The sequence below is a fragment of the Harmonia axyridis genome, chromosome 4 (assembly GCF_914767665.1).
Source record: "Harmonia axyridis chromosome 4, icHarAxyr1.1, whole genome shotgun sequence".
NCBI lineage: Eukaryota > Metazoa > Arthropoda > Insecta > Coleoptera > Coccinellidae > Harmonia > Harmonia axyridis.
In genome coordinates this window covers 44981301-44992277 of record NC_059504.1, presented here as the reverse complement: position 1 = coordinate 44992277, position 10977 = coordinate 44981301, and the positions used below count along the sequence as shown (strand labels likewise).

The following is a 10977-nucleotide window of genomic DNA, read 5'->3' as shown; positions in this document are numbered from 1 at the left end:
AAAATAAATTAAGGTTAGTAAGGTTAGTTCATAGATAAATATAAGAAGCATTTATACTTGGTCTTAGCATTCAAAACTCTCTCCAAAATAATTTCTTTCATATCATAATATGATATAATTATGAAATAAATGAAATATTATTTTGGAGAGATATTTTTCCATTTCTAATTATTTAGTAGAATATGAAAAATTATACAATTTTACAATAAAATACATAGAATATAGTTATCCAATCTTATTCTTTCATTCATATGTGAATTTTTATAATATTTATTTAACCTAAAATATTGTTAACGTAAATATATTTTAATTTTTCAGTTAAAATTATTGAAAATGATAGTCAAAACGCCAATAATGTTCGCTAAACGCAGAAAACTTATGAGAAATTTTCTAAAAGTCGGTTTCAAAGACTCCTTGAACATATTTGTTTCAGGAGGCTGTGGAGGAAATGGACTTCCTAAGTAATTCACTTCATTTCATGATAGATGGTTATTTTCAATGAACATATATTTCAGATTTGGAGGGATCGGAGGATTTGGGGGTAATGTCTCTGTAATAGCAAAGGAAGGTATAAGCTTAGACCAAGTATACAAGCAAAACAAATCTCTAAGATTCATTGCTGGTAATGGAGGAAATAGTTCAGCCAATTGTTTAAGAGGAGCACAGGGCGAAGATATCAAATTGGAAGTTCCAGTAGGAGTATCTTTAGTTACAGAATTAGGAAAAAAATTAGGTATATTGGAAAGTAATTCAAAACCATTAACATTGAAATTTTAAGTGTTAATTCCTGAACAGAGTGTTATAATAATGCCGAATTTTGAACTGGAAGTTGTTTCAAACGAAAAGGTTTGGGAGGAGATTGTATCAACAAATTCCTTCGTTTAGATTAATTAACTGACAACAATGACTTTCTAGTAAATCATATAGTACATAATATACAGGGTGTTCCTAAATTGAACGTACAAACGAAAAGGGGAGATTCCTTAAGTGAGTTTAAGAAAAAGAAGTCCCATAAACATGGGGTCGCAAACGTTTCGTTTTCGAGATACAGAGTGTTTCTTGTTGTAATACATTTTTTGTGTTGATTATACGAGTTTATCGAATCTTTATGAATCATCGCTACAGATCAGGAAAATTTCCATAAAAACTGACACTGAATTTATTCACCACAGCTTACAAAGTGGCCTTCCCATCATAATTTGGATTTTCACGAGGATTTCGAGAGAATCGTTCAAAATTTTTTTCTCGAAATCGTTGGTAGATACGACAAAACTGCAAGAGACCGAAAAGTTTAGTATAAGAACAAAGCTTCTTTTTACATTTTTTCAAATTAACAGTTGCTCACCAAAAAAAAGTTCTGCAGAAGAACAGATGGCAGTGTTCCAGAAAAAATATCACCCTGTAGATCTTCTATCGAAATTGCCATGTCACGTGGTGAGAACTCTCAAATGTAATATCTATGCCAAATTTCAGTTGAATATCTTGTGAAGTTTAGATACTATGAGAAAAAAACTTGAAAAAAATTCAAATTTCAACACTCTGTATCTGGAAAACGAAACGTTTGCGACCCCATGTTTATGGGACTTTTTTTTCTTAAACTCACTTGAGGAATCTCCCCTTTTCGTTTGTACGTTCAATTTAGAAACACCCTGTATATTTAGGAATATAGTTCTTTTATCTCCAAGGGCATATGATTGAATGGGAGGTCAAAAATTTTCTTAATAGAATTATATTATTATATTCAATTATCGAATAGACATATTTTATTCTTTCTAGGAGAGTTGGATAAAGAGAATGAAGAATTAATAATAGCAAAAGGAGGTACTCCAGGTCATTCTAAAAATGGATATTTAGGAACAGAAGGCCAAGCATATCCAGTAAAACTTGATTTGAAATTAATAGCTGATATAGGTCTTGTTGGTTTTCCTAATGCTGGTAAAAGCAGTTTATTAAGTGCTATATCACATGCCAAACCAAAAGTAGCCAACTATCCTTGTATGTAAAAATGGTAATGTTATTCCACATATTCCAAACAAAAATTCCTTTCTTAGTCACGACAGTAAGACCTCATCTGGGAATGATTCACTATCCAGATCACCGTCAAATTTCCATGGCTGATTTACCAGGTCTTATTGAAGGAGCTCACACAAATCGGGGCATGGGTCACAAGTTCCTCAAACACGTTGAAAGGACAAAACTTTTATTATTAGTAGTAGATATACATGGATTCCAGTTAGGCCCTCAATATCCCTTTAGGACTTGTTTAGACACAGTGCTTCTATTGAACAAGGTGGGTGGTATAAATTGATATATTTTTCTGATAGAAAATAATCAAAATCATTCAGATCTAATTCTACTCATTTTATTATAAAGGGTGTTTTTTTCAGAGCTATAGAACTTTAAATTGCAATAAAACAACGATGGATTATTCCATTGACATGAATTTTATTTATCCGCAAGATAATCTTGTGGCATTACATTTTAAATATGATTTCTGGCATATGACCGCCACAGCTGGCTCGGATGAAGTCCAATCTGGACGTCCAATTGTCGATGACTTTTTCCAACATTTGTGGCCGTATATCGACAATAACACGGCGAATGTTGTCTTCCAAATGGTCAAGGGTTTGTGGCTTATCCGCATAGACCAATGACTCTACACAGCCTCACAGAAAGTAGTCTAGCGGTGTTAAATCACAAGATCTTGGAGGCCAATTCACAGGTCCAAAACGTGAAATAAGGCGGTCACCAAACGTGTCTTTCAATAAATCGATTGTGGCACGAGCTGTGTTACATGTTGCGCCGTCTTGTTGGAACCACAGCTCCTGGACATCATGGTTGTTCAATTCAGGAATGAAAAAGTTAGTAATCATGGCTCTATACCGATCACCATTGACTGTAACGTTCTGGCCATCATCGTTTTTGAAGAAGTTCGGACCAATGATTCCAACAGCCCATAAAGCGCACCATACAGTAAGTTTTTCTGGATGTAACGGTGTTTCGACATACACTTGAGGATTAGCTTCACTCCAAATGCGGCAGTTTTGTTTGTTGATGTAGCCATTCAACCAGAAGTGCGCTTCATCGCTAAACAAAATGAAATGGACGTAGTGCGCGATACGTATTCTGCACAGAACCATTATTTTCGAAATAAAATTGCACTATTTGCAAGTGTTGTTCAGGCGTGAGTCTATTCATGATGAATTGCCAAACCAAACTGAGAATAAATCACTTGACAGCTGTTGAATCGGTCGCCATCTTGAACAGTAATGCCAATTTAAAGTTATAGACCTCGAAAAAAAACACCCGTTACTTGTAAAGTGTTGGAAAACTCAAACCCATATCATATATAATTTTTCATAAAAGGTGTTTGTTTTAAAGTGTTTTCCAAGAAGTTTCATTTTGATTTTAAAAAGTATTTTTCAAAAGAAAACAATGAATGTTCATTTATCAGCCTACGGTTACAGCACCATATCCTTTTTATGAAATTTCAATAACCAATTCACACATTTGCGGCTGTATGTCCTTGATAACTTCACAAATTCCATCCAAGGTCTTGATTCGATTGTGGAGCATTGGCATAGACCTTATCTTTCAGGTGGCCCCCAAAGGAAATGGTCTAAAGTCACAAGATCTTTGTGATCAATTGGGGTCACCTCTTCGAGAAATAACACGTCTAGGAAAATTTTCTTGCAAAATTACGATTGTTTCGTAGCTCTGTTTTATTGAAAATAAACGTCTTCCACATCAATATCTTTCAATTGTCGTTTGTGGAATGCCGAAATCCCAAGATCAACAAGGTATCGACAAACCTGGGTTTTCATTAACACTACAGGCTACAGCAGAAACAATCTTGGCTGTTCTTGAGCGACGCAGACAGTTTCAATATTGCTGGCCGAATACCCAAAAATGCTTTAGTTATTCCAACTGACTGCAAAATTTTCACCATTTTTTTAGTGAATTTTGAAAGTGTTGATGTTAGTAAATTTTGTATCTTTCCATTTTTAATGATGTAATTTTTATTTGCCGAAAGATGGCAGTTGTCTAGGTAGAGCTCTTTTCAAAATGAAACCCCTCATTGAAAAACATAGGCAAGAGTGTACTTTTTATAACATATTGATCAAGTCTATTTTGAGAAAAAGTTAGAAGCATGATATGATTTATGAGGTATACATTTTTTTCTATTTCTTCTCACATTAAACTAGCTTTTAATAAAAGAACTTTGCTAACCTTGAAACTAATCCTTAGGATTGTCTGTATTTCAAATCCGCCTAAAATCTTATTGTAAATTCAAAATGAAAATTGTATTGTTAATATGAGTATTTTCCCCACATGAAATGCACCATTCTATTCATTATATTATTTTTGAAGGAGTTGGAGTTGTACAAACCAGAACTCATTGATAAACCATCTTTAATAATCATAAATAAAATGGATGTAGAAGGAGCTGAAGAAAAGTATAACCAAATAAAGGAAGATTTGAAAAATTTATCTAGTGAGTTCAAGTGTACATTTTGGATTATAGTTTCACTTTCACATATTTTTTTTTAGGAATAGACTGTGAGGAAGATATCAGATCTGAAAAGTTCTTGAAATTCAGAGATATTCTTCCTGTATCGGTGAAAAACAGGGCAGAGGATATTGCTCTTATAAAAGAAAAATTACGTAAACAATTAGATGTCATAGCAGATGAAGAAGCAAATGATGAAAGTAGTTTAGATTTGTATCAAGACATGAGAGAAAAAAATAAAGAAAGAGGACCCAAATTAGTATAGAGAAAAAAAATGTGTTTTTTATCTACAATTATATTGTTGATAAATTCATTATATTTGTTACTTTTATCCATTTACAACTTATATTAGCTTTTTCTAGATCTTCAATCATATCCTTTCCAATTGGACTCGATTTTTTTATGGTGATTTTTTCTAAATCGGAACATACTCCAACTTGTGATTTCCATCTGAAACAATTCCAAAAATGAAGAGTTGACATTGATTAAAAAAAAATAATTCTGTCTATCTACTCGTACCTTTCCACACCGTTCCAAGCTATCATGACCCCATTGTCTGTGCACAATTTTGGGGGTGGACGAACCAATTTATATCCATATTCATCACATACCATTTGGATGCCTTTAGGTATGATGTTATTACAAGCTACTCCACCTGACATCACCTGAAAAAATTTCCCTCTGCCCAAATATTGAAAAAGTCACTACATAATTGAAAAAAATTTTAAGGTGATAGACTGAAAAATTTTTCAACTCGTTCAGAATTATTCAGTGATGTTTATTGGGGACATATAAAATGAATCATCACTTGAAGGAATTATAAAGTTAAATGAATTAGCATTCATTGCAACCAATTTTTTCCCAGTTAACCTTTCTAGAGGAAAACCATTAGTATTTTTACTAAACTAGACAATAATAAAAACTGTTATGCACAATTTCATTGTAGGTGTTTCATCAGTTCTTATATGTGAAGCGAAATTGCGTCTTCCGAAAAGCGTTGATAATAAAATCAAATCATCTAATTGCATACAAGATTTGGAAGGGATCTCTCAGTTTGCTACTAGAGTACTAAGGCCCAGTTTCACCAAATGCTTTAATCTTGATTTGGCTCTTAAGTGAGGCTTTAGATCACGATTAATGTAATGTAGCGTTTCACCACACTCCAAAGCGCCATTTAATCGATCAATCGCGATTTAGCACTAATCGGCCATTTTTGGAGGATTATAACCGTTCAAGTTGGGATTAATAATTATTTATCAGTATGGAACTCTTGTCTATGTAATTATTTTTCCGGAAATTTCTAATTTTTGGGTCAATTTTATCAGAATATGACTATATGTATAGGCTCAATATTTCCCATTTAAAATACACGTAAACTTTTTTTTTGTGTTTTATGAAATTTATTGCAAATAATAATTTATTGATATGTTTGATTAAAATATTATTTAAGAAGCAGTTAAACTTGTTAATAAAAATAAATAAGTTAATAAAATTACTTATAGATATAGTTTTTTTTTCAGAATGTGTGGTTTTGTGAAATGGGATAATTTCTTTTTAACTTCTCCAAGTTTCCGACATTTCGAAGCACATCACTCGACATTTTCGGCAAAAATTAACTTTGTTTTTTGTTTACAAGATGACAAATGATTTGAAATGTTATGAGTTATGAATGAATGACACCTGACACCTAGCGCCAATGGTGGTCATCACTGCTAATACGATACAGAACACTATATAACTTTTTGTTCACAACGTTGCCAAATGGTTTGACTATTTAATCACGATCATCTTCGGACGGGTTGATGCATGGTGAAACAGAAAACACTGTTAAGCCTGCTTTAGTAACAAGCGGAGTTTAATCAATCTGGGATCAAGTGCTGTTTGGTGAAACTGGGCCTAAGGTACTCAAACATGTTTTAAGAAACATGAAATTTAGACTTGTTATTTTAATTTTTAGATTATTATTTATGAACATTTTCCATGGCATCTGACTATTATTTTAATAATGAAGCCAATACTCTTTAGGGCACTCAAGATCTTTTAGTTGTTTACAAATTACAATAGATTAGCCATTAATAACTTCCAAACTTCTGTCAAGGCAAAATTTTGTTGACCAATGACAAGTGGCCTGTATTTATGAAGCAGTTGACCTGAAATATTGAAAACCGTTCTGATTGTCAAGGCGATATACAGACCATACCCATAATAATGAAATATAACCAAGCAATATGTTTGAATCCGATATATTCCTGCACAATTTTTTTCTACAAGGTATGACAGAATTAGCAGATTTGTCACAGAATTAAAGAATAGTTATTTATAATACAAGTGCAGAAGGCATTGATATCCTTCCACGAGTTCAAAATTCAAAAACGAGCCACGAAGTGGCGAGTTTTGGAATGAACGAGTGGTAGAATGAGCCTTCTGTACGAGTATTATACATTATTTTCTCTAATTCATTGCATTTTCATTGAAATTAATGAATTATTTCCATAAATATATTTTAGTGATTTTTGCATTGAAAAATGTTGGTTGGCAGAACTGATTTCTTTAAGGCAAATTGATGAATTGACAGATAAAGCCGTGGCGGAAAGTTCGGAGTACCAACATAGAATAATAAAATATAACCATGAAAAATGTGCGTTTCTGATATATTCTCGCACGATTTTGTTTTACAAGATGTGGAAGAATGAACGGAATAACCACAGAATTAGGGAAATAAAATTCCCATACTGGGCATGTTTAATTTTGACATGCGATTTTGACCTAAATTTTCCGAGAATCCATTAAACTAGAATGCTCACCAAAATTCTTCGTTCTGGAGGAATTAAATTTTTTAATTCAATAAATTCCATTGCTCTCTGAACTCTATGACATAAATGCCTGGTTATTGTGAGAAGAAATCCTGCACATAAATTATGAACTGATGGAATAACTTCATCTGGATCTACCTCTAAAAATATTTAAATGTTACTTAGAGAAAAATTACCCGATTATATATCAAAAGTGCATTTGAAATCACAATTAATCAAGATATAGGTGATATTTACTGTGTATTTTTTCTTCACTTTCAATCATCCTACTAATTTGATTGTGAAGTCCAGCAAAACTAAAATTACAGTTTTTTTGGTGTAATAAAGGTATGATATAGTTGAATTGTAGGGGATTATCTGCTTTAGATGCTGCCAATTCCATAGCTCTTCCACCTGATAGAGCAGTATATTCTATCAAATTTCTCAACTTGAGTCTTCTGGCAATCTATAAATGAATTGAATGAAAGTTTCATATTCATCAAGAAATTACAAATTATTTATACCTTATCCATAATTTCACCTGGTGAGTTATCTATTGATTTTCCAAGAAGCAAGAAATCTTCTACATTTTCTGCAATAGCTAAAAGACAATGTCCACCACTCACTAATAAGACTAAAAATGGATATTCTATTGATTTATCAAACATCCTTGCTGTCAATGCATGTGCCTTCATGTGGTGTATTGGTATGAATGGTTTCTTATATACCCGACATAAATATTTCCCATATTTCATTCCAATTAATAAGCTCATTGGTAAACCTATTATTCATGGAAAAAATATAAACTTAAATAACAAATAGAAATGTGTAAAGGCCAAGACAATAACTTGTAAGAAAGTTCAATTAAAATATAAATCACAATAACAACCTGGTTCCACTGTTGTAGCAATCGCAGTTAAATCCTCAATTTTCAAACCAGATCTAGTTATTGCTTGATTAACTACATTTTCTATATTGTTTCTGTGTAGGTCTCGAGCAATAGGAGGAATGATACCACCATGCCTAAAATTCTATATCTAAAATTATATTACTTGATATGTATTGTTGCAACTAACTTTAAATGAACAAAGTGTTGAGAATCAAGTGATTCGCCCAAAATATCGCCGTTTTCGTTTAAAATAGCACAACCTGTATCATCACATGAAGTTTCAATGCCCATAATAAAAACATTTCTGTAATGACAAATATTCAAAATGTTCTTTGATCGAATACATTTAGAAGCTATTATTTTTTTACACTTGTTCAAATACATTATTTGAAAATAAATAGGGCTTTTCAGTCATATGCCTGTCCCCCAAAGATCAAAGGAATTAAAAATGTAAAAAATAAAAACTGTCAAATCAAACATAAACAAACCGGCAAATATTGACAAGTTTGACGTTCAACAGTTGTCAGTGTCATAGAACTTTATTACCTGTTTTATAATTCAATGGTCACTGGTCAGAGCTGTAAAGTTTATCCACCATGGAAATATAATATATTAATATTAGCAGTGCTGCTAATCGTCGGATTTTAATCCGATTATTGGATTTTTTTTATTATCGATGAAAAGTATTAGCACAGACTAACAGTAATCTGTGGTATTAAATTTACTCTCTATTCTGTGATTGAGTTTTCTATCAGTTCTATGTTCTAAGATTTATTTACGACCTAATGGTCTATGATTTACGATAACCATTTGAAGGTTATGATGATCGTGTCGTGTCCGTAGACTTATTTTGTTTTTTGGTTTTGTGAAATTGTTGTAGAATTCTAACAAGATGATATCTTATAATGGATCTAATGAATTCAATGAGAAAGTAGAAAATAAGGAAGAGGGTAGTAATTCAATATCATGTGACGCCTGTGATATACTTTTTGCCCATGAAACAGCTTTCAATAAACATATAGCTGAACATAAAGTATGTGGATTGTATGGGTGTACTTTCTCAGCTGATGAAAAAAATATAGAAGAACATAGGGAAAATCAGCATTCTAATGAATCATTAGAAAAAATTAAACTTGAAGCTGCAAAATGGCAAGAGGAAAGAAGGTTGAAGCATACGCTCAATAAAGCAAATAGAGAAAGAATACAGAGAGAACAAGAGGAATTGGAAAGAAGGGGAATTAGAATTGGGGAGCGGAATAATAAATTTGGAAAAGATAAAAAACGATGTGAGTAATAATGATAATGGTTTTGGTATACCCTGGTTTTGTTCACTAAAAATATATTCAATTCAAATCTTTAAAATTAATTTTGTTTCATATCATCTCTGACGAAAGGGATACATGTAGTACATCAGAGACTTTTACTTTTTGTGGAAGGGAAGAGCAGCATTCTTATTATTCTTAATGCATTGTTTCCTATTACATTGATATTACATTTCAAGATTCTAACTTGCAAGCACTTTGAATTTATATCAATTTTTTATAGTTTATGTAGTTCATTTTGAATTTGACCTTATATTTTTCTCAATAATCCCATTTATTATTGTAAATTATTGTTCATTTTCTCAAGAAAATACCTAATTAAATATTTTTTTCAGTTGAACGTAAAGATCCGCAGGCATTGAGAAAGGAAAGAGAGAAGATGTACAAGAAAAAAAAAACAAGAAGAGATAAAAATATTCAGAAATTGCAGCCAAAATTAGTAATCGATGAAAAATCAGACTGGAATAATGGATTACGACCATTCAAGGGAATTAAAAATATTGAAGTTGAACAGGAGGAAACATTCAATATAAGTGATGATGAAGAAGATTTCAATAAAAAGTCAACTAAAATTGAAGATTTAGTTAACATAAATTCTTCATTAGGAGCACTTATGGCTTATGGATCAGATTTTAGTGAAGAAGATGAAGAAATGCCAAAAAATAAAGTTACTGAAAACAAGGATGTAGAGAAAGAGATGTGTATAATGAAACCTGTAGAAGATATTTCACAAATGAAAGAAAATTCAAATGAAATATACTCTGAGGAGGAAGGTCCAATGGAAGTTAAAATAGAAAGAACTGGAATTGTCTATGAGAATGATGAAGAAAAATTAAGTGTTAACCTCAATAGAAGAAGGTCAAATGTCAAAAACAAAAATAAAATGGTTGAAAGGAATGAAACACATAAATTTCCTTACGAATTAAAACCACGAAGAATTTCTTTACTTGAGAAACTTTTAGATAGAGATATTCGACGGGAAAGAAATATGGTTTTGCAATTTGTAAGATACACAGTGAAAAACAATTTTTTCCTGAAAGATGCCCCTAATAATGATTAATGGTTCATGAAAAAATTGTTAAAAAATGTTGACAATTGATCCTTATCAAGGATCTACAAGATAAAATGTAATATATATATATAAGATGTTTAAATGAATGTATAGCTGTTGAGTTAATGAATTATGTAATGTAGTTTAAAGTATTGTACAAATGTATAGGATATTTGAATACACCTTCTTTTTTATTTGCATATTATTCTTTATCTTATTTATTTTTCATTGAAAAAACAATTTTGTATTTGAATTTTCAAATTGAAACAAATTCTATTGAATTGAACAATTTCCTATTATGAATTTTTCACTGAGATCCGAATCAGGGATATTAGCGATTCAAGTTCAAGTTATTTACAGGAGGCCCGACCTCAGTTCGAAATCCTTCTGTTTACAATTATTTTCCCTACACT

At 31.7% G+C, this 10977-nt stretch overlaps 3 protein-coding genes across 3 annotated transcripts; 2 read left to right on the top strand and 1 right to left on the bottom strand.

Annotated features, from left to right (window-relative positions):
• The first annotated feature begins 245 nt into the window (after positions 1–245).
• LOC123677902 (GTP-binding protein 10) lies at positions 246–4823 on the top strand. The gene is made up of 6 exons (XM_045614637.1): positions 246–461; positions 516–733; positions 1777–1995; positions 2052–2290; positions 4372–4495; positions 4552–4823. Exons 1-6 carry the CDS (start codon positions 334–336, stop codon positions 4773–4775), a joined length of 1152 nt encoding a protein of 383 aa, XP_045470593.1. The 5' UTR covers positions 246–333; the 3' UTR covers positions 4776–4823.
• On the bottom strand, positions 4788–8690 carry LOC123677901 (probable tRNA N6-adenosine threonylcarbamoyltransferase, mitochondrial). The gene is made up of 7 exons (XM_045614636.1): positions 8379–8690; positions 8192–8325; positions 7827–8083; positions 7561–7768; positions 7315–7463; positions 5030–5175; positions 4788–4960 (listed from the first exon to the last, which is right to left on the bottom strand). Exons 1-7 carry the CDS (start codon positions 8573–8575, stop codon positions 4804–4806), a joined length of 1248 nt encoding a protein of 415 aa, XP_045470592.1. The 5' UTR covers positions 8576–8690; the 3' UTR covers positions 4788–4803.
• Positions 8691–8980: 290 nt separating this feature from the next.
• Positions 8981–10764, top strand: LOC123677900 (nuclear fragile X mental retardation-interacting protein 1-like). Its single transcript, XM_045614635.1, has 2 exons — positions 8981–9477; positions 9849–10764. Exons 1-2 carry the CDS (start codon positions 9084–9086, stop codon positions 10571–10573), a joined length of 1119 nt encoding a protein of 372 aa, XP_045470591.1. The 5' UTR covers positions 8981–9083; the 3' UTR covers positions 10574–10764.
• The last annotated feature ends 213 nt before the right edge of the window (positions 10765–10977 follow it).